This window comes from Oncorhynchus keta, chromosome 24 (assembly GCF_023373465.1).
Source record: "Oncorhynchus keta strain PuntledgeMale-10-30-2019 chromosome 24, Oket_V2, whole genome shotgun sequence".
In the NCBI taxonomy this organism is placed as follows: domain Eukaryota; kingdom Metazoa; phylum Chordata; class Actinopteri; order Salmoniformes; family Salmonidae; genus Oncorhynchus; species Oncorhynchus keta.
The window spans coordinates 48,832,429-48,860,057 of record NC_068444.1 but is presented as its reverse complement, the minus strand read 5'-3'; the positions used below and the strand labels follow the sequence as shown (position 1 = coordinate 48,860,057).

The following is a 27,629-nucleotide window of genomic DNA, read 5'->3' as shown; positions in this document are numbered from 1 at the left end:
ACTGGGTGAAGGTAAGGGTCAGTTTTGGTAGGCTAGTCAGTTTAAGCATCAGCTGTTTCCTTATAGTCCATGGTGCACCTTGGGCGAAATACAACTGACAAAAAACTGGAAGATCTTTTTTTTTTTTTTTTACACATAATTATGACAAAACGTTGGCTTAATACTAAATGTATCATTTTTTTATACAAAATAATTGCTAAAATCTGAGTGGGCACGTGAGTTTGTGCCCCCTATGGGCATGATGTCTCTTTCGGACACACCCCCATATATTTTTTTTCTCCTCAGAAAAGCAGCCGGGTTTTTTGGCGACGTCACATCTAGGAAAGTACACATTCCTGTCATAGTGCATTACTCGAACACAAGAAGACCTTTATTTTTATGAAAAAACGGCCGCTGACTGTCTTATGAAATATCGTAATAATTAGCTATTATTACACCAAGATTTCTGTAATAACCAGCTACATTAATTTTTTTTCAAGCAAATAGCGTTAGCTGGCTGTCCAACGAGCTAACTGTGCTATCTAACGTTAGCTAGCTATGTTTACTTTCGTCTTCAAGCTTCGTTGATCAGTCACGGGTGCAACAACCCTGCAAGGGAAACATGGGCGATTGTGAAGTTTAAACGTCTATTTTTATATTGCCCATTGATCAATTTTGTTTACGGACATCAGACAGGGGAGCTAAATTAATAGCTAAGGTTAGTTAGCAACGCTAGCTGACTAGCAACACCAACGAAGGTATGGCAAACTTGAAAGTTGTTTAGCTAAATAGAGAACGTTAGCTAGCTAGCACTAGCTGTAAACAGTAGCTATCAAGCTAACAGTTAGCTAGTAAATGCTTAATTTACTACATATATGGCTAGTTAGAAATATTGACAATTTGCATAGCCAAATTTAACATTAATATTCCTTGTTATTACCGTTACAGCAATGGATAAGCCTCCTTTCAGACAAAACCAAAACTGCGGGAATTGGGAATTGAAAGAGAGATTGGGCATGGGCGGTTTTGCCCATGTCTACCTGTATCAACATCATGTAAGTATTTAACTAACGGCCACATTTTCATAAGTAACCCCTAGTACTCTAAGCTGTTCCAGAGTCCAGACTTGAATCATGTTTGCTGAATATCCTACCAAATCAGACAACGAGTTGGATGTATGTTTACATATAGTTGAAAGGAAGTTAACCACTTCCTAGATATGAATAGTAAGCCTGACTGGATGATATCACAGCTCAAATTTGCCAGAAGATACCTACCCTACTGTTACACTGAGCTGCACAGGGATGTGAATGAAATCATGATCACTGTGAAGCTGGTGTGTTAATGGGTTGGAAAATGTACCTCAATGCAGGGATGGGATATGCGCTGTTTTACAAATTGTAACTTTATCCACAATGCTTCATGGAGAATGTTGGAATAATGCTAGTTTTTCTGAACACTGCCCTTTTTGTCCTCGTGCTAGCTAGAAGTAGACACAGCAGCCATTATGGAATGGCACATCATATTGAACAACAAATGAGCTGATTGGCAAACACTGCCATTCCAAAATGGGTCACCGCAGCCATGGAAACTACTAGCTAGTAGGGCCAGGACGATACTGTATTGCGATACACGTTAGTATCGTGGTACGGAAACACAACACGAAGCGAATGTAACTTCTTTAGTAAAACAGGCTTAATGTTGGAAACAAACACCATTATGTTGTCATCCAGAGTCGAATGTATTTATTTTCCAAGCTAAAGCACACAATTTTAAAGCAGGTTTTTAAAGGACCAATAGAATTTGGTCTGCTTCATGTTAAAAATGTTGCGAAATTGTATTGTCCTGGCCCTACTAGCTAGCATGAGGATGAAAAATGGCAGTTTTCCAGGAAAACTAGCAGTATTTATGTCTTCTCGATAGAGCAGTGTGAGTAAAGGTACAATTTGGAGTAGTGGCACATCCCATTGCTGCATTGATGTACGTTTTCCGATCTATAGCTCTCACGTGCTCCATGGAGAAGCTCATTGTAAACAAATATAACACGGAACCCAAACCGGCTGCGTGCGATCGTGCATACAATAATTTTGTCCTCCTGTACCACAAACGATAATGATGCGCAAGTTAAAATATCAAAGCAAACTCTGAACCAATTACACTAATTTGGGGTCAGGTTGAAAAGCATTAAACATTTATGGCAATTTAGCTAGCTTGCACTTGCTAGCTAATTTGTCCTGGGATAACGTATAAACATTGAGTTATTTTACCTGAAATGCACAAGGTCCTCTACGACAATTAATCCACACCTAAAACGGTCAACCGAATCGTTTATAGTCATCTCTCCTCCTTTCAGTCTTTTTCTTTTCTGGACTTTATATTGCGATTGGCAACTTTCATAAGTTTGGTGCATTACCGCCACCGACCTCGTTTGTATTTCAGTCACCCACGTGGGTATAACCAATGAGATGGCACGTGGGTACCTGCATCTATAAACCAATGAGGAGATGGCAGAGGCAGGACTTTCTGTGCGATCTGCGTCACAAATAGAACTGACTTCTATTTTAGCCCTTGGCAACGCAGACGCTCGCGAGCAGTGGGTGCAATAATAGAATAATATAGATTTCTAAATGTATTTTGTAACGGTAGGGTCAGTATCTTTTGGCAAAGGTCAAATGCCACCACTTGAAAAAAAACACAGTGCAGCTTAAAAATACCTTGCTGTTTTGTGTTCTCACTGTGAATTCATAAGTGCACATCTGTTGAGTTGGTTCATTTCTTTACTATCAAATGAGGAGAGACAAACTTGTCACAAGTCAGAGTTATACTTAAACTAACTATTTAATCCCTTATTAATAAGGAAGCAGGTCAATACAACACACACGCATAAAGTGAATCGATTGAGTGCTCTACGATAATGATGGCTGGTTGACGATTCACGATCAAATGATTCGTTGAGAGCCCCGAGACAAAAGTACAAAGGTCTTTTATAGCCAAGATGCACCCCCTTTCAACCTACATGACAAACAACAGATATATAGAATGGGTCACAAGGTTAAGATTTGTATGAAAGATAATACATAGCAGACAGTATCTGCTGTGTCAACAGTTTTCATTGTATAGAGACCAGTGTCTGTCCCTCCGACTCCAAACTGGAACCATCTCTCTCTGGTACCATATCGAACAGAAACATTAACTCATGCTCTGGAATGCTCTTTAGGTTTTATCACCCAAAAGACATTGTAAATCTCCTCTGTGTTACCTCCCAGAGGCCCATCCTCAGTAGAACACACACACAATAGTTAACAAAATACTCTTCTGTTGCTTAAAACACCCATTTGATGCAATAAAAGTATTACAACATAATCTTGCTATTTTTCCACCATAGGACACATCAGAAAAAATTGCGGTGAAAATGTGTCGCCTGGAGTTGACAGCAAGAAACAAAGACAGATGGAGCAGAGAGATCCAGATCATGAAAAAGTTTGTCTGTCGTATTATCCTATGTACATCATTGAATGCCACACACGTTTGAACTGGGTGACATTTACTTTTTCAATGAGTGAAATATCGGCATTTGCTTCTTGTATTGCGCATTCGGAAAGTATACAGACCCCTTGACTTTTTCCACATTTTGTTACGTTACAGCCTTGTTCTCGAATTATTTAAATTGTCTTTTCCCCCTTATCAATCCACACGCAATACCCCATAATGACAAAGCAAAAACAGGTTTTTAGAAATGTTTGGAAATATATTAACAAACTGAATTCACATGTACATAAGTATTCAGACCCATTGCCTAGTACTTTCTTGAAACCCCTTTGGTAGTGATTATAGCCTCAAGTCTTCTTGGGTATGATGCTACAAGCTTAACACACCTGTATTTGCGGAGTTTCTCCCATTATTCTCTGCAGATGCTCTGTCAGGTTGGATGGGGAGCATCGCTGCACAGCTAATTTCAGGTCTCTCCAAAGATGTTCGATCAGACCTTCATCAGACCTTGTTTCTCATGGTTTGCACTCTTTTTATCAAGTACGAAGTCTTTCGGTGCCTTTTGGAAAACTCCAAGCTCGATGTCATGTGCCTTTTACTGAGAAGTGGCTTCCGTCTGTCCACTCTACCACAAAGGCCTATTTGGTGGAGTGCTGCAGAGATGGTTGTCCTTCTGGAAGGTTCTCCCATCGCCACAGAGGCACTCCTGAGCTCTGTCAGAGAGACCATCGGGTTATTGGTCAGACCATCGGGTTATTAGTCACCTCCCTGACCAAGGCCCTTCTCCCCCAATTTCTCAGATTGGCAAGGCGGCCAGCTCTAGGAAGAGTCTTGGTGGTTCCAAACTTCTTCCATTTAAGAAGGATGGAGACCACTGTGTTCTTGGGGACATTCAATGCTGCAGACATTTTTTGCTACCCTTCCCTGGGTCTGTGCCTTGACCCAATCCTGTCGCGCAGCTCTACAATCAATTCCTTCCACCTCATGGCATCATGGTTTTTGCTCTGACATGCACTGTCAACTGTGGGACCTTATATAGACAGGTGTGTGCCTTCCCAAATAATTTCCAATCAATTGAATTTACCACAGGTGGACTCCAAGTTGTAGAAACATCTCAAGGATGATCAATGGAAACAGGATGCACCTGAGCTCCATTTCGAGTCTCATAGCAAAGGGTCTGAATACTTATGTAAATAAGTAAATGCATGTTTAATACATGTTTGCTTTGTTGTTATGGGTTATTGTGTGTAGATGAGGCATTTTAATTTTTATTTCATCCATTTTACAATAAGGCTGTAATGTTACAAAATTAGGAAAAGGTTAAGTGGTCTGAATATTTTCCTGATGCATTGTATTTATCAAGTACAATGTTTTTCTTGCCTATTCAGGTTGAGTAATCTCAATGTAGTGACAGCCAGAGATGTGCCAGAGGAGATGAAGCACATTGCCTTAAACGATCTTCCACTGCTGGCCATGGAGTACTGTTCCAAGGGAGACCTCAGAAAGGTGGGGCAGCTGAAGATGAATACTTTATTGTCCATTCCCCTTATAGTCCACACACTTTTTCTTTTATTTGGTATAAACCCCCTTGACATATACAGACTACCGAGTGGCGTCAGCCATGTTGCAGTGCCCCTGGATCAGTGAGGGGTTAAATGCCTCGCATACGGGCACAGTGACACAAATGGTTCTGTCATATGAGCAGGCATTTGTCCAACAATGTGTTTATGGTTGAATTTGACAGATGCTGAGTAAGCCTGAAAATTGCTGTGGACTGAAAGAAAGTGAAGTACTTTCCCTGCTCAATGACGTTGGTATGTACTGTACCCCACTGTTGTATTTTGTATAATTGTGGGTCTGCATAGAACTGATTTCTGAATGGTCTTTATATGCAGGTTCAGGCATCCAGTATTTGCATGAAAACAAGATCATACACAGAGACCTTAAACCAGAAAACATAGTGCTCCAGGAAGTCAATGGAAAGGTAACCTAATATTTATGGACCAGCACAGTGTTATCATGTTTTTTTTTATATAACTGTTTACATTTTTGTGTTATTGATGTTCTCTGGTGTGACTTTGTCTGCAAGATTAACAGTAGTCTTTAAAAATAAACAATCTTAATATGTCACAATGTTTTCCTTGTTCAGTTGGTTCACAAAATTATAGACTTGGGCTATGCCAAAGACTTGGACCAGGGGAGTCTGTGCACTTCATTTGTGGGAACACTGCAATACCTGGTGAGCATATTATCCCTCCTGCAAGCACTCCTAGATTCCTGTTGACTTAACGTTGCGACATTGTCTCTGTTAGTCACGATTGATTAAACCGGACTTACTAATTGATACTTGCATATCTTTTCCCCCAGGCCCCTGAATTATTTGAGAATAAGCCTTACACTGTCACCGTGGACTACTGGAGTTTTGGCACAATGATATTTGAATGCAGTTGTGGGTTCCGGCCTTTTCTGCACAATCTTCAGCCTGTCCAGTGGTAGTTGTCCCTGCACATTTAACAGTTTTCAAGTGTTAGTTTCAATTCTGAGTGATCCTCCAAGGGAGACTAGGTAACCACCCTGAATGCCATTTGATATGTTATTCCTCAGGGCCAGCAAAGTGCGGAACAAAGGTCCCAAAGACATCATGGCTGTGGAGGAATTGAATGGGGAAGTCAGATTCTCCACACATTTACCATACCCCAACAATCTGAGCAGGTCAGACACTGTCACATATTCTATTCTAGTGTCATTATTACAGTGCTTTCAGGAAGTATTCATACCCCTTGACTTATTCTACATGTTGTTACAGCCTGATTTCAAAATGGATCAAATATATTTTTCTCTCTCGCCCATCTACACACAATACCCCATAGTGACAGTGGAAACATGTTTTTGCCTTTTCTATGACACTACAAATTGAGCTCAGTTCCATCCAATTTCCTTTGATCATCCTTGATGTCACTACAACTTGATTGGAGTCCACCTTTGGCAATTGTTTTGGACATGTTTTTAGAAAGAAACACATCTGTCTATGAGGTCCCATAGTTGACAGTGCATGTCAGAGCAGAAACTCTCCCAAGGGGGGGGGGGGCGCCTACCCAGAGGAACTGTCCGTAGATCTCCGAGAGAGAATTGTGAGGAGGCATATCTGGGGAAGGGTATAAAACCATTTCTAGTCTTGAAAGTTTCCAAGAGCACAGTCGTCTCCATCATTGGGAAACGGAAAAAATATTGAACTACCCAGACGCTGCCTAGAGCTGGTCGTCCAACCAAACTGAGGAACTGTGCAAGAAGGACCTTGGTCAGGGAGGTGACCCAAGAACACAATGACCACTCTGACAGAAATACAGAGTTCCTTGGTTGATATGGGAGAACCAGCCAGAAGGACAAATCAAATGTATTTATATAGCCCTTCGTACATCAGCTGATATCTCAAAGTGCTGTACAGAAACCCAGCCTAAAACCCTTCTACACCTGCAAGCAATGCAGGTGTAGAAGCACGGTGGCTAGGAAAAACTCCCTCGAAAGGCCAAAACCTAGGAAGAAGCCTAGAGAGGAACCAGGCTATGTGGGGTGGCCAGTCCTCTTCTGGCTGTGCCGGGTGGAGATTATAACAGAACATGGCCAAGGTGTTCAAATGTTCATAAATGACCAGCATGTCAGGTCGTCCTGGGGCATGGTCCTAGGGCTGAGGTCTGTTGAAACTGGAGCAGCAGCACGGCCAGGTGGACTGGGGACAGCAAGGAGTCATCATGTCAGGTAGTCCTGGGGCATGGTCCTAGGGAGAGAGAGAGAAAGAAAGAGAGGAGAGAATTAGAGAATGCACACTTACATTCACACAGGATACCGAATAGGACAGGAGAAGTACTCCAGATATAACAAACTGACCCTAGCCCCCCGACACATAAACTACTGCAGCATAAATACTGGAGGCTGAGACAGGAGGGGTCAGGAGACACTGTGGCCCCATCCGAGGACACCTCCGGACAGGGCCAAACAGGAAGGATATAACCCCACCCACTTTGCCAAAGCACAGCCCCCACCCCACTAGAGGGATATCTTCAACCACCAACTTACCATCCTGAAAAAAGGCTGAGTATAGCCCACAAAGATCTCCGCCATGGCACAACCCAAGGGGGGGCGCCAACCCAGACAGGATGACCACATCAGTGAATCAACCCACTCAGGTGACGCACCCCTTCCAGGGACGGCATGAGAGAGCCCCAGTAAGCCAGTGACTCAGCCCCTGTAATAGGGTTAGAGGCAGAGAATCCCAGTGGAAAGAGGGGAACCGGCCAGGCAGAGACCGCAAGGGCGGTTCGTTGCTCCAGAGCCTTTGACCCACTGAAGAGATGAGTCTTCAGTAAAGACTTAAAGGTTGAGACCGAGTTTGCGTCTCTGACATGGGTAGGCAGACCGTTCCATAAAAATGGAGCTCTTTAGGAGAAAGCCCTGCCTCCAGCTGTTTGCTTAGAAATTCTAGGGACAATTAGGAGGCCTGCGTCTTGTGACCGTAGCGTACGTGTTGGTATGTACGGCAGGACCAAATCAGAGAGATAGGTAGGAGCAGGCCCATGTAATGCTTTGTAGGTTAGCAGTAAAACTTTGAAATCAGCCCTTGCTTTTACAGGAAGCCAGTGTAGAGAGGCTAGCACTGGAGTAATATGATCAAATGTTTTGGTTCTAGTCAGGATTCTAGCAGCCGTATTTAGCACCAACTGAAGTTTATTTAGTGCTTTATCCAGGTAGCCGGAAAGTAGAGCATTGCAGTAGTCTAACCTAGAAGTGACAAAAGCATGGATTAATTTTTCTGCATAATTTTTGGACAGAAAGTTTCTGATTTTTGCAATGTTACGTAGATGGAAAAAAGCTGTCCTTGAAGCAGTCTTGATATGTTCTTCAAAAGAGAGATCAGGGTCCAGAGTAACGCCGAGGTCCTTCACAGTTTTATTTGAGACGACTGTACAACCATCAAGATTAATTGTCAGATTTAACAGAAGATCTCTTTGTTTCTTGGGACCTAGAACAATCATCTCTGTTTTGTCCGAGTTTAAAAGTAGAACGTTTGCAGCCATCCACTTCCTTATGTCTGAAACACAGGCTTCCAGCGAGGGCAATTTTGGGGCTTTACCATGTTTCATTGAAATGTACAGCTGTGTGTCATCCGCATAGCAGTGAAAGTTAACGTTATGTTTTTGAATGACATCCCCAAGAGGTAAACAATAGTGCAAACAATAGTGGTCCTAAAACGGAACCTTGAGGAACACCGAAATGTACAGTTGATTTGTCAGACGGCAAACCATTCAGAGACAAACTGATATCTTTCTGACCGATAAGATCTAAACCAGGCCAGAACTTGTCCGTGTAGACCAATTTGGGTTTCCAATCTCCAAAAGAATATGGTGATCGATGGTATCAAAAGCAGCGCTGAAGTCTAGGAGCACGAGGACAGATGCAGAGCCTTGGTCTGACGCCATTAAAGGTCATCATTCTTATCTTTTAGCCACAGACTAATTTTCAACCTGGGAAACCAGGGTCCTGTTCATTAGGGTGCCAAGTAACAGAACATTGAGATAAAAAAAAACTATTATTGTGGAGAACAAATATGGTTGTCTGTCAAAAGTAGAACAGGGAATCGTGTCAGCTCAATTTATGACCACATTCTGAAAGTTTTACCTCATTGAGCAGCATAAATCGAATACCAAGATAACTTGAGGGAAACGACCATGACCTGTATAGATTGAATTTGTTTCCCCTCCACCCGGTGGGGAGGGGGTGTTAATTTGCATTGCACTCATTCAGGACACTCCTGGAGCCCATGGAGATGCTGCTGCAGCTGATGCTGAAATGGGACCCTGTCCAGAGAGGAGGCAAGACTAACGCTGACAGCAAGAAACCCCTGTGCTTTGAAGTGCTGGAACAGATATTATGCATGAGGGTTAGTTCTGTAACGTATCATGCTGTATCTCTTGAGCTAACAATAGTCTTTCAAGTGTCTCTTAAGGCTTGGCTCTTATTTGATTTTCTCATGGACAATATTCAATTAACGCTTATATTTCCCATCGTGTGTTAATGTACACATAATATAGTTTTTAAACAAATGTTAAGTTTGCCTGCTCGTGCTTGTTATTTTGGATTGACTCTATCTGCTAGCCAATCAGCTTCCTTTATTTTACCCATATAATTTATCCCATTGGCAGGTTGTCCACATCCTGAACATGACCACGGCCCAGGTCCACTCATTCGAGCTGGCCCCAGATGAGAGCCTCCATAGCCTGCAGCGCCGCATCGAGACTGAGACCAAGATCGAGTTGGTCAACCAGGAGCTGCTGCAGGAGACAGGGGTGTCGCTGGACCCCAGGAAGCCCGCAGCCCAGTGTGTCCTCGAGGGGGTGGTAAAGACTTTGGTTCCACTTTGCTATTTCATTGTTGTATTTTGTTAGAATATAGTTTTGATACAGCACATTGGAAAATCTTAATCACCTGTTTAGCATTAACATATTTAGCAATTGACCACCATGTAAAGTGGTTGTCTTTGTGTGTTGTGCAGCGAGGCTGGGACAGTTACATAATCTATTTGTTTGACAAGAGTCTCACCAAGTACTCTGGTCCCTTCAGTGCTAGACAGCTGCCTGATAAAGTCAACAGTATTGGTGAGTACTGTCTTCTCTGCCTGCTGATAAATATTGAGAGATCTAAAGGCGATCAGATGGAAATACAAGCTCATGCAATTAAATAGAGGTAGTGTTTTTTATTCTTAGACAACAAAAACAGAATTGAGCATTCAGTTAAACTTGTGCTCCTTCCATGGTTTGGTTCAAAGATGTCTTCAGTCATATGTACCAAGCCTTATGTAGGAGCTTGTTGTCCTTTTTCCTAGTGCGGGAGGCTAAGTCCCAGCTGCCCCTGGTGGTGCTGAAGAAGGTGTGGGGCGAGGCGGTGAGCTACATCTGTGGATTGAAGGACGACTACAGTAGACTGTTCCAGGGCCAGAGAGCTGCCATGTGAGTAAGCCTGCTTTACTAGACACCAAAAGAGTGAAGCTAAAGGAAGCAAGATTCTTTCTTTTGAATTTGGTAATGTTTCAAACTGGAATAGCTGAAAGAAGTTTCCAGGCTTGCTTTGGAAGAATCAGCTTTTTGCTTTTTCATATGGCATATGTGATCTTGTTATTTTGATGTATGTTTTAGTTTTTTTAACAGACAAAGTTATTATATTCTGTGTGTTTGTCCAGGCTGAGCCTCCTGCGCTACAACACCAACCTGACCCGGTGCAAGAACGGCATGTTTGCCTTCTCCCAGCAGCTGAAGGCCAAGCTGGACTTCTTCAAGAGCAGTATCCAGTACGACCTGGAGAAGTACAGCGATCAGATGCACTATGGGATCTGTGAGTAATGGCTGGCTGATGATTGGTAGTGCCAGGAATGGTCACCCACATGGCCTGCAGCTGAAATGATACCCTATTCCTTATATTGAGCGCTGCTTTCAACCAGGGCACAAAGGAGGGAATAGTGCCATTTTAGAAGCAATCATGGTTTTGTATTATGACAAGATAGTGTTGGTTATTTTCATGAGATTTTTTTCCCCCCTCTCCCACAGCCTCTGAGAAGATGCTGAAAGCTTGGCAGGAGAATGAGGAGAAGGCGGCTGCATATGCACAGGTACTGGTTGGGATGGATTTTTGGTATTGAAGGCATGGGTTGGTCATCTTTGTTGAGCTGCTGTCTGAATGGCTTACGGTACAAGTTAACCACAGATCTAGGATCAGATTACCCCACCAATCCTAATCATCCCTAGCTACACCTGCTGTCTGATTCCGATGTGTAATGTATGTTTTGTCCACTAGGTGGCCGAGGTGAGCCACCTGGACGAGGAAATCATGTCGTTACACTCAGAGATCGTGGAGCTGCAGAGGAGTCCCTACGCTCGTCGCCAAGGAGACATCATGGAGCAGCTGTGAGTGTTCTACTCCAGGCAGGAATGACAGGCTGTCTGCCTCTACTGAATTAAATGCATGAAGGGTCTAGGATAGTGGTCACCAACCTTTTCTGAGTCAAGATCACTTTCGTAGTCAAAAAGCAAGCGGAGATCTACTGCTCAGATTAAAAAATATATATATTTTTACATTAAACTGACAAACAGTTTTGTAGGAATGAGGTTTGGGCAGTTGGCCTAATACCTTATCACAGCATATTGGCTATATGATTGATCATATTATATTTCAAAACTCAAGCTTTGATAACAAAATAGATCAGTTGGTTTAGCACTTGGAGCATGAAATGAAATAATTAGCTTTTTTATTTTACTGGACTGATGGTACCTGCATCTGATGGTCAACGAGGTCAAATCACAACAACAAATCTGAACGTGATCTTCAGGTGGAGAAGTCGGAGCTCTAGAAAGATGCCAGGGTTTCCAACTTGGAATTCAGAGTTGGATGACTGTTCAAAACTATTTTTCCCAACCGCCTCTCACAGTCCCAGCTCTCCTCTTCCTTTCCTCTGTTGAGACTGACCAGAGAGAGGGGACACCCGTCTTCCACCTGATGGCGAAACTCGAGTCGCACCGCATCTGCCTCATGTACAAATTAATGTTGTTCCTATGACCAGAGAAAGTTATTGAAATCGACACGACAAACTGCTAATAATAATAAAACGCAGGGCTATCGATACTTGGCTACTCATTCATTGCAGCTGCAGCCCGAACGGAAGTACGGAGAAACGCGTTTTGCGATGGCGTTGAATAAAAACAGTGACTGTGCTGAATTTTTATTTTATTTATTTCACCTTTATTTAACCAGGTAGGCAAGTTGAGAACAAGTTCTCATTTACAATTGCGACCTGGCCAAGATAAAGCAAAGCAGTTCGACAGATACAACGACACAGAGTTACACATGGAGTAAAACAAACATACAGTCAATAATACAGTATAAACAAGTCTATATACAATGTGAGCAAATTAGGTGAGAAGGGAGGTAAAGGCAAAAAGGCCATGGTGGCAAAGTAAATACAATATAGCAAGTAAAACACTGGAATGGTAGTTTTGCAATGGAAGAATGTGCAAAGTAGAAATAAAAATAATGTGGTGCAAAGGAGCAAAATAAATAAATGAATTAAATACAGTTGGGAAAGAGGTAGTTGTTTGGGCTAAATTATAGGTGGGCTATGTACAGGTGCAGTAATCTGTAAGATGCTCTGACAGTTGGTGCTTAAAGCTAGTGAGGGAGATAAGTGTTTCCAGTTTCAGAGATTTTTGTAGTTCGTTCCAGTCATTGGCAGCAGAGAACTGGAAGGAGAGGCTTAAACATGAACTCACTCATAAAAACAGCAGCTCTTTGCTGTATTCATTGACAGTCTCTCTGTGGTCATGGTTTTTAAAGTTATTAAATCTTACTTGGCTAGTAGCCTATTAAACTTGGCTAGTAGCCTATTAAACTTGGCTGTGGCCAGGATCATGGAAGCTCTGTAGCCATGGTGTTTTGAGCTATCTGATTGGTCAGCGCAGTAGATGCACTCGATTTAGTCACAGATTTGCCCTTTCCCGCCGGGTAGGCGGAGTTTGTCTCATGGGAACACTGCTTACCTGGTGCGCAGGACTTGAATCAAGTGAATATACTGGCAAAAGGTGAACAATATTTTAAGAAAGTAGCGCAAGCCTTTCTCGTTCGTTGGCTTTTCTAAAGAAATATTTGGTGATCGACTAGGAATGCCTTGAAGATGGTGATCGACTGGTTGGCAACCACTGGTCTAGGAAGTTGTGGAAGTAGATGGAGCCTCATTGAAATGTTTGGCTTCTGATTTTGCTAGTAGCTGACCTGATGTTTGTCACTTGCATTGCCTGTCCTATACATCTAGAGTACTCAAATGCACATATTAAGAAGAAAAGGTCAACTGCTGTATCATTCTGAAAGCCTCAAACAAGATTTAAATAAATGTTCTAGGAGAATTGATCGTTTATTCCTTGATTTCAGGGAGGACAAGGCGATTGAACTCTACAAACAACTAAAAATGAAATGCCGAAGTAAGCCACTTTTGTCCAATAAATACAGTCACTGCATTGCAGCCATTTTCAATTTCAATAAGGCACTGTAGTACTTTTGGATATTGAATAGAATCTGTAATCGTACGACGGTAGTTGTATAAACACTATCACGTTCTGACACCTGTGTGCTGTTCTTCCCTCAGCGCCTGACCCTGGTGTGAGCAGTGACAGCTCAGAGATGGTTAAAGCCATTATACAGACTGTCCAGAACCAGGACAAGGTCCTGAGAGACCTTTACACACACCTCAGGTAAGCAGGGTCTGGGACTGTTCAGTGGACTGTCACGTCACCAACTGAATGCTGCAGATAGAAATTCCCTTAATAAGCTGACCTGATTCTATACTCTGTATGTTAGAGGCATGCGTCTGTTCTATGCTATATATTTTTACCTCATTCTTAACCTTTCACAACAATGTGTCTTACTGCTGAGGTTCCCAAACTGGGGTCTGCGGCAGGGGGTCCACGGCCAGATCTCTAAATGTATTTATATTATATGCATTGTTTGTTTATTTTCTATGAATATTGCTAACAACAGATTAAACCAATTTTGGCTAAGGGATTTGTAAATTAAGTTGAGGGTGTAATACAATACTATGTAATATTAATCTACAGTATGTTCTTAACCATGGGCAACATGGTCCTGGGAGGCTCATAAGGATATTAGTATACATAGTACTTCTTGTATCCCCCAAAAAAAAAAAAGATGTTTCTGAACATAAATTCATTGTAAGGTAATCTATAGAACTGCAAAGTTTTTTCTCTGCAAAATGTGTAGAATTGCAGGAGATTAGCTTGGGGTCATGCTGGCATGCCTTCTCTCTATATTCAGCTATTAATAGGCTACATTTGGTTATTATGATATCGTTTTTAAAAATCATGGCTAATACAATTTAGCAATGCCAGTCATTACTCTTCTTTAGAATTGCATTGTATACATTTTGTTTGTAAAGTACAGTGTCATTTTGTGAAGATATGAAAATGGGACGCTGCCTCTAAGAAACATTTCTTAACATTTCTTATGTCTATAAGACATTGTCTTGGCTCCAGTAGGCTAGCCAAGACAAATGCTAGGTGTCTTTTTGTTGCTTTCTTTTTGCTGACAGTCAACAGTTGCCTGCATATATCCACTATTTAAGGTTTACTGTTGTAAATCACTTTCTCTAAAATACATAAATAAGCTCTGTGAGTAGATTGATGGGCGCTTCTTTTTGCTCTGGACAGCTTGCGTGTGCGGTGTGAAGGAAACTCATGTACTGCTCGAAGTTTACTCGTGGGTTACCTGGCTACCCAGACTTCTTGCTCCAGCCAATCGCTTCCCCACGCCCGTAGATGTTGGTTTCTTCTTCACAATGAGTCTGGATCTGAGTACCTCCCCAACTCTTAACTGAATGCGAACACATTCAGGGCTGTCTGATGGGTCCAGAAACCGATGGGTTGAGCCAAAACACAGGTGGATTAAAGCAGTGCTTTGAAAATTCGTCATTGACTTTGATACTCTGATTGGTTGGAGACGATCCAATCGTTGATGTATTTGTTTTGTACCACGCCCCTCGTCACAACAAACAACTTCAATGATTGTACTCTGACTAAAGTTTGTAGCGAACGACAGGAGCAGAATAAGTTGGTGTGAGTCGTCAAATATAATACAACATGTAAAGTGTTGGTGCCTCGTTTCAGGAGCTGAACTAAAAGATCCCAGAAATGCTTGAATGTTGTGCACAAATTTGTTTACTTCCCTGTTAGTGAGTGTTTCTCTTTTGCCAAGATAATCCATCCACCTGAGAGGTGTGGCATATCAAGAAGCTGATTATAAACACCATGATCATTACAGATGCACCTTGTGCTGGGGACAATAAAAGGCCACTCTAAAATGTGCAGTTTTGTCACACAACAGAATGCCACAGATGTCTCAAGTTTTTTTGGGGGGGGGCGGGGGGTGTGTAATTGGCATGCAGACTGCAGGAATGTCCATCACAGCTGTTGCCAGATAATTTAATGTTAATTTCTCTGGCGTAAGCTGCCCCCAATGTTGTTTTAGAGAATTTGGCATTACGTCCAACCAGCCTCACAACCGCAGACCACGTGTGGCCACGCCAGCCCAGGACCTCCACATCCGGCTTCTTCACCTGCGGGATCATCTGAAACCAGCCACACCGGACAGCTGATGAAACTGTGGGTTTGAACAACTGAAACATTTCTGTACACACTGTCAGAAACTGTCTCAGGGAAGCTCATCTGCGTGCTTGTCATCCTCACAAGGGTCTGCAGTTCGGCGTCGTAAGCAACTCATTGGGCATATGCTCACCTGCGATGGCCACTGGAGAACTGCTTTTCACGGATAAGTCCCGGTTTCAACTTTACCGGGCAGATGGCAGACAGTGTGTATGGCGTCGTGTGGGCGAGCGGTTTGCTGATGTCAACGTTATGAACCCAATGGTGGTGGGGGGATTATGGTATGGGCAGGCAAGCTACGGACAACGAAAACAATTGCATTTCATCGATAGCAATTTGAATGCACAGAGATACCGTGATGAGATCCTGAGGCCCATTGTCACTCATCTGCCGCCATCACCTCATCTTTCAGTATGATAATGCACGCCACTGTCACCTGTACACAATTCCTGGAAGCTGACAATGTCAGTTCTTCCATGTCCTGCACACACACTAGGCATGTCACCCATTGAGAATGTTTAAGATGCTCTGGATCTACGCATATGAAAGCGTATTCCAGTTCACACGAATATCCAGCAACTTCGCACAGCCATTGAAGTAGATGTGAGGTAAATGGTGGTTACACCAGATACTGACTGGTTTTCTGATCTGCACCCCTACCTTTTTTAAGATATGTGACCAACCGGTGCAGATCTGTATTCCCAGTCATGTGAAATCCATAGCTTTAGGGCCTAATGAATTTATTTAAATTGAGTGATTTCCTTGTGACCTGTAACTCAGTAAAATCTTAAATTGTTGCATGTAGTGTTTTTAAAAATATTTTTGTTCAGTGTACAAATAGCATAACATTTACATGTGTAGTCTTAAAATCTAATTTTATTTGTTACGTGCTTTGTGAATAACCGGTGTAGACTAACAGTGAAATACTTACTTACGGGCCATTCCCAACAATGGAGGGAAATAACAAACAAAAAAACACAGGGAATAAATACACAATGAATAACGATAACTTGGCTACATACACAGGGTACAGAGTTGATGTGCAGAGTTACAAGGTAATTAAAGTAGATACAGTATGTACATATAGGTAGGGATAAAGTGACAAGGCAACATGATAGTAGCAGCGGCGGTGGCGGCGGCAGCGTATCGTAGTCAAGAGTTAGTGCAAAATGGGTCAATGCAGATAGTTAACCAAATACCTACCTGGACTAACTATTTAGCAGTCTTATGGCTTTGGGTAGAAACTGTTCAGGGTCCTGTTGGTTCCAGACTTGGTGCTTCGTTACTGCTTGCCATGTGATGGGAGAGAGAACAATATAACTTGGTTGGCTGGAGTCTTTGACAATTTTTCAGGCCTTCTTCTGACATCGCCTACTGTAGTGGTCCTGGGTGGCAGGTAGCTCGGCCCCAGTGATGTACTGTGCCGTACGCATTACCCTCTGTAGCGCCTTGTGGTCAGATGCCAAGCAGTTGCCATACCAAGTGGTGATGCAGCCAGTCGATATGCTTTCAATGGTGTAGCTGTAGAACATTTTGAGGATCTGAGGGCCCATGCCCAACCTTTTCAGCTACCTGAGAGGGAAGAGGCATTGTCGTGCCTTCACGACTGGTGGTGTGTGTGTGTGGACCATGGTAATTCATTAATGATGTGGACACCGAGGAACTTGAAGCTCTCGACCTGCTCCACTACAGCCCGGTCAATGTGGATGGGGGCGTGCTCGGCCCTCTGTTTGCTGTAGTCCACAATCAGCTCCTTTGTTTTGTTGAGGGAGAGGATGTTGTCCTGGCACCATACTGTCAGGTCACTGACCTCCCTATAGTCTTTCTCGTCGTTGGTGATCAGGTCAACCACTGTCTCGTCAGCAAACTTTAAGGATGGTGTTGGAGCCGTGCGTGGCCACACAGTCGTGGATGAGCAGGGAGTACAGGAGGGGACTAAGCACGCACCCCTTGGAGTGGGTCATGGGTGTGTTGGATAATGTGTTGATGTGAGCATGACCAGCCTTTCAAAGCATTTCATGGCTACAGATGCGTGCTACGGGGCAATAGTCATTTAGACAGGTGACCTTAGTGTTCTTGGGCACAGGGACTATGATGGTCTGCTTTAGATATTACAGACTGAGTCAGGGAAAGTTTAAAATGGCAGTGAAGACACTGAGTACACGACCTGGTAAGAGTATTTGAGCGGAGCGAGGAGCGTGCCAAATTTGGCTGGGGCGTAGAGCAAGTATTCCAAAGGCTGGAACTTTGGCCTACTCGCCCTCTCCAATTTCGCTTCTATAGCTCTCCCAAGTAGTGCTCATGTCATCAGCTCAGGGCATGCCCAGCATGCATTTGCAGTCTACTTGTCTGATGCTATAGCCCTTTGTTTTAGCTACTGTCATGGAGTTTGCTAAATATTTTCATAAAGAAACTGATAAAACACACAGGTGCAAAATCAAGGTGACTTACAAAGTTGAGGAGGGGCAAGAGGGAGTGAGGTGATGTAGTGTCCACAACTAAAGAATCATTGTCTAATCTGAAAAAACACGTATCCTGAAAGCATGATGTTGTACTTACTATGTAGCTAGCTAAGTGTCATTGTAGCAAAGTATTTATAAACTAAAAATCTGATATCTTAAGTTTTCATTTTTGTTTTGTTATCAATATAATAGGCCACCATTGATTGTGGCCCAATAGGCCTGGCATATTACCTCTTTCAAGGAGCATTCCATTTTGATAGGTCTAAAGGTTTTTAGGCAAAATAACCCTTTCTTACCTGCATCCCTCCCCAGTGGCTCTGCAAGCACAGAGAGGGTATTCTCCGCTGCTGGCCTGCTCTCCAGGTATCATTGCACGAGCCTGAAGCCACAGACTTTTAATTCATTTTTAGAAATACGAGTTTGGCCAAAGGCACTGAGCCTAATAAGGCGTCACTAGGCAGTTTGTGGCTGGGTTTCCCTTTAATCTGTGATAGATTAAGCCCTACCACATCCGACAAGCATCAGAGCCAGTGTAGTAGGATTCCATCTTGGTCCTGTTTTGACTTTTTGATGGCTCAACGGAGGTCTTAGGGGGATTTCTTATAAGCGTTGGATTAGTGTCCCGGTCCTTAGTGGCAGCTCTAGCCTCAGTGCGGATGTTGCCTATAAATTTGGGCTTCTGGTTGGGATATGTACGTAGGGTCACTGTGGGAATGATGTTGTTGTTCCCACAGTGTTATAGTATGAATCCCTGAACATATTCCAGCTAGTGAAACAGTCCTGTAGTTTAGCATCCGCTTCATCAGACCACTTCTGTATTGAGCGTGTCACTGGTACTTCCTGTTTTGAGTTTTTGCTTGTAGGCAAGAATCAGGAGGACAGAGTTGTGGTCAGATTTTCCAAATGGAGGGTGAGGGGAAAGCTTCTTCTGTGTGTCTTCAATGGTAGACTGTGACAAGAGTAGGTAAATGTTGAACTGGAATACCAAAATGTGCTGAACAGTTACTGTCCCAACATGTTTTTACTGGTCCCAGGCCATCGTTAATGTCAGGCCATCGTTAATGTCGGACCCTGCACGCAAAATAAAATGAATTAATATGCCAGAAAACAATAGGCTAAGTGGATTTCCACTCATCGTTACCACATATGGAAAGTGCAAATTCACTCACATTGTATGGAACGTGCAAATTCATTTTCTCTCCCTCGACTGCAACCACGGCACACACAACGCCTACAACCAGGTACCGAAAGGCGGGACAGACAGCAGACCTTCAAACCAGCAGTATTTCGCCATCATTGCTGACTTTGACTGACAGGCGCTTGACCTATCGAAAGATCGCTAGAAGATGCATATTGTTCTTTCTAGAGGGAGAGGAAGACTTTTCTGACTAACGAATTGAAAAGTAGCCTACTTAATTTAAGTGGAAAACACTGTTTAACTTCTGTTTCCCCATGCAGTAAGATCTTATTGAGCAAGCAGAAGATCATTGACCTGTTCCCGCGCATCGAGAAGACACTGGAGAACATCAAGGATGCCGACAACACCGTGATGCAGATGCAGATTAAGAGACAGAGAGAGTTCTGGCACCTATTGAAGATTGCCTGTGTGAGTGACGATGAGGTTTTATCTATAGAACTTCAGTAAAGTTATTCATAAGATCATGAAGTCATATAACTTACTATAAGATGGCATTGGGTTATTTTAAGTCATGTGCAATTGACCCTTTGCTATGCCTCGTCCCAGATTTACGGGCAACCAATTGCTGATCGGACACGAGCTAACCTTGCTCGTGTCAACAAGCTCTAGTTTTAAATGCATGGAAGCCAATGATGGCAATGGCAAAAACAGATTTTTCATCAAAAAATGTATTGTTTAAATGGAAAAATAATTTAAAAGTGCACCAGGGTACTTGCGACTGTGATCCCTAAAATGCAGAGCCTGTTGGGGTATTTTTCGAATCCAAAATTATACTTTTGTTCCATTCTTTGCTAGCAGGTTAGCTAGCTACACTGGCACTGCCTCCATTGAAAATGCTAGCTAGCCATTAAAGTTGCACTATGCAAAAATCGCTCCGGCATTTCCTCATTGGTAAAACTAATAGTTCACCTAATTTCAATTTGTGACAAAATAAGATTGTACAATGATTCTCTATACTATCTAAACCACTGCTAAATATATTTTCCATAACCAAAAATATTGTTTCAGCTGGTTGAAGCTTGTGTACAAAACTTAACGTGAAGCATAGATATAACGCACATAGAACAGATCTACCGCTTCTTAGACTTGTTTTCAAGTAGAATGATAGATTTATAACTCACATTTCTATGTGAATTTGGTCAGGTCTTGTTTTTTAACTTGTTTTCTATAAATGTATTAGCTAGTTAAGCTAGCTATATTATGCATATAACACCTATTGTCAACATTATATGATTTGAGAGCACTAATTAGCTCCGAGAGTGGTTAGTATCTTTGACTGCATGCTGACAGTTTATTCAGAGCCATCCAGTGTCTTGTCACACCTAAAAACATCATTTTACCATGATCCTGTGAAGCAATTGTTATGAGAGTCCCACCACAACATACCAGGGGGTCTCCTGATTAGCAAGAAGCAGTCTGCTTAATTTCATTGTTTATTAAAAATACTGTTTAAGATCATTGTGAGGGTTTTTCTCCACTAGTTTGGAGAATTGGGCTTCCCAGGAAAATTTCTGAGGTTGCAACAGTAACCAAGGGGGCGGGCTTGACTTGACTTAGCAAAGGGTACATTTTCTACAGAATTCACTTAGCCTAGTTCATAATGTGAACGTGTTCTATATGAGTAATGGCATTTGTCTTCTCCCAGGCTCAGAATTCTGCAAGGAACTCGATAGCAGCCAGCCCAGAGTCGTCCAACCCTCTGCAGGTGTCCCAGTGGGCCCAGTCTGCCCAGCCCATCAGCTCCCCTCACCCACTCACCTCCCTACCTGGACCCAATGACAGGTACTGGTCAATACAGCAAACAGGAAGGGTTTGTGTTTTGTGTAGCAGATTGAAAGGAATGTCCAGACATTCAGCAGCAGACCAAAAAGAATGTCCTTCGTACATTGTGACTTATTCTGCCTCTCTCTTTCTCTCTCCCTTCCAGTGATGCTGCCCCACGACTGCTTCAGGAGAACCAGAAGTACCTCAGTCAGCTGACCAGCCTGATGCAAGAAGCTGCTGACGAGCAGTCCAAAAGCGTAGTGGTAAGTTAGGCCATTTTCTCAAAGCTAGCTAGACTTGTAATGGAATCCTGTTTCCTGGTATTCTGTCAATGCAGTGTCTTATATTTCACTGTTGCACTTCACCACATTTTCTTCAGTGTTTTAGAGAGACTGCCGCTAAAAATCTACTTCTGTTTTGAAAATGGCCTATGTGGCATCGATAAAGAGTCAAACATTTTATTCTAGTGTCAAAATGTACTACAAAGTGTAAATAGGATAATTAGGGTCATAAAGTTAGTCTAATACAAAATGGAGATTTGCGAGAATATGGCAAAAAAATGTGATGTAACATAATAAAGGGTACCGTAAGTCTTCCTTGGGTTGGGTTTATATTTCAATCCTGCCCTCAGCTGGCAGCAACCAAGTAATCATCAATCGCAGCGCAGCTGCGTGTGACCCGTGTAGTAATGGTCAGTTTGGTTTGACATTCGATATCCCTATGGGGCTAGTTAGGGACCATCAGTTAATTACACAAGGAATAAAATATTGGGACAATTTCAATAGCTTCAAATTTCAATTACTTAAAACTGTCAAACCAAATCAATTGTAGAAATTCATATACAAATATTTAAAGCATTTCAGACAACTAAAAGATGTGCAACATTAAAATATTGTCGCATTTAAATTGTGACAAAAGCCCAAATCAGAAAGTTCAGCCCCCCTTTAAGTCTTTATAATATGTGATTCACACCTGAAACACATACTTTCTTCTTTAGTTGGCACCACTGGTGTGCGTCATTTACCCAGCAATCTCTTATGTGGGTCAACTCCCTATAAGGGTGGGATTAAGTATCCCAGGTCAGGAGCGTGATGAGGTTCTGAGTTCGTTCCTTCTCATTTGGCCTTCAGGATGTCTCTTATCTGACCTTAAGTGTAGAACATTACCTTAAGGCTAACTGAGTTTGAATTTAGACTCTGATCCATTTAAAACAAGTCTGGGGAGGTAGCCTAGCGGTTAAATTGGGCCAGTAACCGAATCCGTGAGCCGACTAAGTGCTAAATCTGCCTTGAGCAAGGCACTTAACCTTACAAGTCGCTCTGGATAAGAGCGTCTGCTAAGTTACTCAAATGTAAATGGGAGGTTGGCTGCCTTGCTGGAGGGAACGGAGATTAATATCTAAACCACAACCCAAACGCCATTCTACAGCGACAACCTTGAAACCTGACCTCAATGTAGCTTTGTGTCATAATCTCTTGGTTTGTCTTTGTAGGACCAAGATTGGAGCTGGACTAAATATGAAACGTCTACAAAACTGCAAAAACGAAATGTGTGAATTCGTCAACCACAGGAGACTGCTGAGGGGAGGATGGATCATAATAATGGCTGGAATAGAGTGTATGGAATGGCATCAAACACATGGAAACCATGTGTTGAATACCATTCCATTCATGCTTGTTCCAGCCTTTTATATGAGCCCGCCCTCCCCAATTCAGGTGCCACCGGCTGTCTCTGATGTCAACAACAAAGGCATTGTCTAGCTAATCCCTGCCTGCTCTCCAACCAAGTAACACTAAGGACTGAATGTCGTTAACAAAATGGAGTCACGGTTATGTTGTACATTTTGATGTGTGGTCATCCACTTTAACGACTAGCCGGAGGGCCCCCCCTCACCTTTTCCTCACTGATTATTGTGCAAATCTAAGTACCACTATTCATCAAAATCCACATTTTACTATTAATATCATATCAAAGTATCTAAACTGTTAAATCAGGCGAACTGTAGCATCTGATTGTGAGTGAAAGTTTTGTAATGATGGAGTATAGCTACAGTGTGTTTGGGCTATGGAAATGGGACTGATAAGAAAGCTTGATATGCATGCACATTTGTATTGAGCCTTATCATCATGTCTCCTGATGTGACTCAACACAAGGAAAACCACAAAAGATGGAGGTGGTAAAAGGAAATTACAATCAAGCAACAGCACTTTGACACTCCCAAGTATCCTGGTTCCCTTCTATACAGAGGAAGTAGTCAGACATCTGGGGGATGGATGCCCTCTATAATCCTGTTTATGAGTCAATCATCCAATGGGACAGGAAATATATAAACTATTTAAAATAAAGTCGTGCATCGATCAAGGGGATGGGGTTTTGATCATGTGTGAATCTTATTTTGATTTAAGAAAAGTATTCTATCATGACTACACACTTTACATAGAAGGGGGGGGAAATATGGAAATCCCATAGTTACTTTGTGACAAAGGATGCTGGTCTGTTTCATATGTTGAAATTGTTGATATGTTTAAACCTGAAAAATGGAATACATACCACAAGTTAAATTCAGTTTTTTGTGTGCATTCTTTTCACTGGATGCTCAATGTAAGGAAACAAATGGCGGGACATGGTAAATTATTGAATGTACTGTAGTTACAACCTTTGAGGTATAACTTAAGTGTTGACTGTAACGAATATAAAGTGGATGCTGTGCTCCAGAAATATGTATTTCTGTAGTTAAGTGCAATGGACAACATTTATTTTTAGTGGTTAAGTGAAATATCAGTTTCCTTCATTAAGGTTTGTGTCCATCTGATGGTTTTAACCTGTCTATGAATGTTTACTTTCTAGCAATTGTATAGATTAACATTTTCTTGGTATTACAATAAAAAATTACTTTGGCATGAATTTGTATTCCTTACATTGGTTCTGAAGATGCTCTTTAACTGTATTAAAGCAGTCCCCTGGCTGCTGTGGATTGAGAAAATGTAGCCCTACTTTACTATGTTTGTGGTACTCCCTATTTTGGCCAGTGGTGGTTACTATGGCCATATTTCTACTTTACCAAATTCCAAAGGTTGATTTTAATATGCTTGCTGAAGTTTGAGGAATGTGTGTAAAGAAGAAACCTGTCCGCAAACACAAGCTGTGTCTTTGGTTTACTGTGGTTACATGATTGCTTGTGTTCAGGGAAACCTTTAACATATAGTTGGCAAGAAGATTATATAATTCTTCTGATTTTAAATATGCAGCTGTAATCAATTAGACCTAGTTTTTCTTTTTTTTTTTACAGGAATTTAATATCATACTGGTGATTTTATCTCACCATTGAGATTAACATGTTGGAAGTTTAAACCCCGTTCTTTCCCTTCACACTAATAATCAGTCACTGATTCATTACATGAATCACTGTCCAAAGAATATGCTGGTATTCCTGTACTTTTTCCACTGTCATTATGACACATTTCTTTGTTTCCATTGAAAATAGTCACTCTCAGCTGGCCATGTGACATGTTTTTTTTTCTGCAGATGTGAGGAAATGATGTAGGAGCTGTGAGGGTGAGTGCCTGTGAGGCTTGTCAGGTCATGTCTGGCAGAGAAATGTACCTCCACATTTTCTATTTTTTATAAATGAATGGAAGTAGGTCTATTGGTCCTCGCTTCAGATGTGATCAATGCAAATGTCAGAAATGTTTGCTTTCCCTTCATGAAGAGGCGGTTAGTCATCTCTTCACCTAGTATTTAAACTTAAAGGAAAACTCCTCCCATTTGTCCATTTGTTAATATTATAGTCCAAAAATATTTTTTATGTCAGTAAGATTTAGTTTTCCAGATTTATAACCTACAAAATACAGAAATAGAGCTGGTACTGGCTGTATTTCTGAAAATTGTATTGGTCACATATGTGGTTAGCAGATGTTATTGCGGGTGTAGGGAGGGAAATGCTTATTCTTCTAGCTCCGACAGTGCAGTAATATCTAACAAATTACACAACATATACCCAATACCCACAAATCTAAGCAGGAATGAATTAATACTATATACATACAGTTGAAGTCAGAAGTTTACATGGGTAATTCTGCAACTACGGGAACTTCTATGTCCTCAGTAAATTTTGGGGTTTTATAAAAATATGTTTTTATTATTTTTTAAGTTCACACTACAATCACCCCATATTTTTTTAAACATCTCTATCAAGTATTTTAGCTACTTTTCAGATGCATTTTATACCTCAATTTCACTGTTTTGCCCTTGTCCCTGACAGACTGAGCTTCTATGAGAAAACATTACATAATGTGTAATTATTCTAGATAATTAAATCAAATCTATATCAATATTTATTGTGAGTATGCCCATTATATTGTTATTTACACAAAATATACCTGTCCATTGGTAGTGGTGTCATTTCCACCACTGAGGGCAAATTCCTCCTAAGGTTGTCAAGGGAATGTTAATTTAGTTACCATGGAAACATAGTGACACTGAAGAACATGGCTGCAGAGGACAGTTGTTCCAGATGTGATGTCCAGAAGTTAAAGAAAAATCTAGGTAAATATTGCTTGTGTAGAGAATATCTTTGTCAGTCATTTCCAAACAGGCTACACTTTAATATATTTGATGTATTTAGTGTAAACCATATGCTAGCTTGTAATACTGGCCAAAGCATGCTAAGCAGTCTCATTTTTCTCCAAAAACAGAAAAAGCATAATTTCCATCACAAACTTAACTGTGATGGAAATGTCAGAACATGGTGGAAATGACAAAAATCCATTGTTATTACTTTAGGCTTATTTAATAATGTTTTAAATTACTTGAATCTAGAAAATGATCCAAGGTGTGAACAATTGGAAAACATAAGTAGTTTTTCTTTGTTTTAAGAAGATGCAACAAAAAACAGAATAGAGGTCACAGACCTAGAAACACAATGTTAAATGATCCTATATGATACCAGGAACATCTGCAAAAAGACAGGCAGAGATACTGGAAGAAAAAATTGAAGGGTGTTGGGGAATGATCAGAATTAGTTAGGTAACATAGATAAGATGTTTTATTTTCATGATATGCTTATGAGTTATTTCTCATAATGTATTTTGTTGTACTATAGTGGTGGCCATTGGCAGCTATCTGTTCTCTGTCAGGACGAAGTTGTTTAGGCCGCAAAGAAGGGAGAGGTCAAGGTATCATCATGTGTAAACATATATCTTTTGCCCCACTGTGTCTGTGTGCCAGTCACTCCCTACTTTTCTCATCGGAGAGAGGAGGATGGCAGTGTCTGGAATCATTCTTTGCCATTATGTTGAGCACTCTCAACTTTTCATTAGAGATACTGAACTGTTGAAAGTCAAAATGCTATTGCAAAAGCTTAATTATTATTAAAGGTGAAGATTAAGCATAACTCTGACTCGTGTGTGTGTGTGTGATTTGCTCTCTCATCATTTGGTAATTAAGGAAATTTCCACGACAAGGGAGAAGTGATTTCTATCTCTGAGCTTACAAAGCGAGAACAAAGAAGCAAGAGATGGAAATGTAACCAACGGAATAGAAGACAGTTGCAATGGAGACCTACCTATCAGGCAACACAACACCTTAGTCACCAGATGACTTGCAGCCAGAAAAAGAGGCCATCATACCGGCCCCTAACTTACCTGCCCTGATACCCCGTCCTCATCAAAACTGAGAAATACAAAAAAAGGTATGATCAACTGATGAAGAAATGGATAGACAAGATTCCCCAAAGACAAAACAGAAATTGAAGGGAACCTCGAAGAACTTGAGAAGGATTATTGTTTCAAAATGCCATCATTGCAGAGTTAAAGCAAAAGTATAAAATAATGCGCAGTGCCAATGACAAACAAGTGGCTTCAAAAATTCTCAGAGGCAACATCCTGAGAAAGTATGGCCTGGCCATAGCTGCAAACAGAGAATTTGGATTTTCAGCAAAAGCAATGAGGGCAAATGAAATCAGGCCATATGTAGATATTGAGGAATATGAGTATTTTGACTTGAAATGTTCAACTTAACCCATTGGAGTTGACTGTGTGTGGATGTGACTGACTGAATGAGGAAGAGAGAAATAAATCAAATAGGAGTGTATGTACTCCAGGAAAAAGCAGTGTAACATAATTAGCACAGCCATAGAAGAGGAAATCACTAGATTCTATGAACATGACAGTAGAGCAACAACAGGGAAAAAGGACACACTAACGAGGAACAAGAAGTGCTTCTTGAATGGCACATTTCAGAACCATTATCAGGATTTTAAAAGGGAATATTTAGAGATTAAAATGTCCTACTATGAATTTGTTAAAATATGTATTTTTAGGTTGTCAAGCCAACAGTCCAGGATAGGGACACATGCCTCTGCAAAACCCACACCAATCCTCCAGTTCATGGTGGACAAACTACAGCATCACAAAGTGATCCGCTGCAGCAACAATCAAACCTTATTGAGTCTTTGTGCTGTGAGAACCTGAAGAAAGATTGCATGTACACAGAGTTCTCCCTTTGCTAAGCCAAAGAGCTTAAACATCT

General features: G+C 41.5%; 1 protein-coding gene across 2 annotated transcripts; it reads left to right on the top strand.

Moving 5' to 3' along the window:
* The first annotated feature begins 296 nt into the window (after positions 1–296).
* On the top strand, positions 297–24,005 carry LOC118357674 (inhibitor of nuclear factor kappa-B kinase subunit alpha-like). 2 transcript variants are annotated; one of them, XM_052478419.1, is made up of 22 exons: positions 297–697; positions 928–1,034; positions 3,365–3,459; positions 4,857–4,974; positions 5,213–5,282; positions 5,364–5,452; positions 5,618–5,707; positions 5,836–5,960; positions 6,073–6,180; positions 9,268–9,403; positions 9,666–9,860; positions 10,016–10,118; positions 10,346–10,469; positions 10,700–10,851; positions 11,064–11,125; positions 11,311–11,420; positions 13,435–13,484; positions 13,649–13,754; positions 19,598–19,745; positions 20,983–21,119; positions 21,265–21,364; positions 22,594–24,005. In XM_052478419.1, the coding sequence occupies exons 2-22, from the start codon at positions 930–932 to the stop codon at positions 22,654–22,656; spliced, it is 2,286 nt and encodes a 761-aa protein (XP_052334379.1). In that variant the 5' UTR covers positions 297–697; positions 928–929; the 3' UTR covers positions 22,657–24,005. The 2 variants fall into 2 exon arrangements, with proteins under 2 accessions (XP_052334379.1, XP_052334378.1); XM_052478418.1 differs by having other exon boundaries at positions 298–737.
* The last annotated feature ends 3,624 nt before the right edge of the window (positions 24,006–27,629 follow it).

Coding starts and splice junctions, on each gene's coding strand:
- LOC118357674 (XM_052478419.1), top strand. CDS start 930: ATGGATAAGCCTCCTTTCAGACAAAACCAAAACTGCGGGAATTGGGAA. Junction 1,035..3,364: donor TCTACCTGTATCAACATCAT/GTAAGTATTTAA, acceptor TTTCCACCATAG/GACACATCAGAAAAAATTGC. Junction 13,485..13,648: donor ACTAAAAATGAAATGCCGAA/GTAAGCCACTTT, acceptor TTCTTCCCTCAG/CGCCTGACCCTGGTGTGAGC.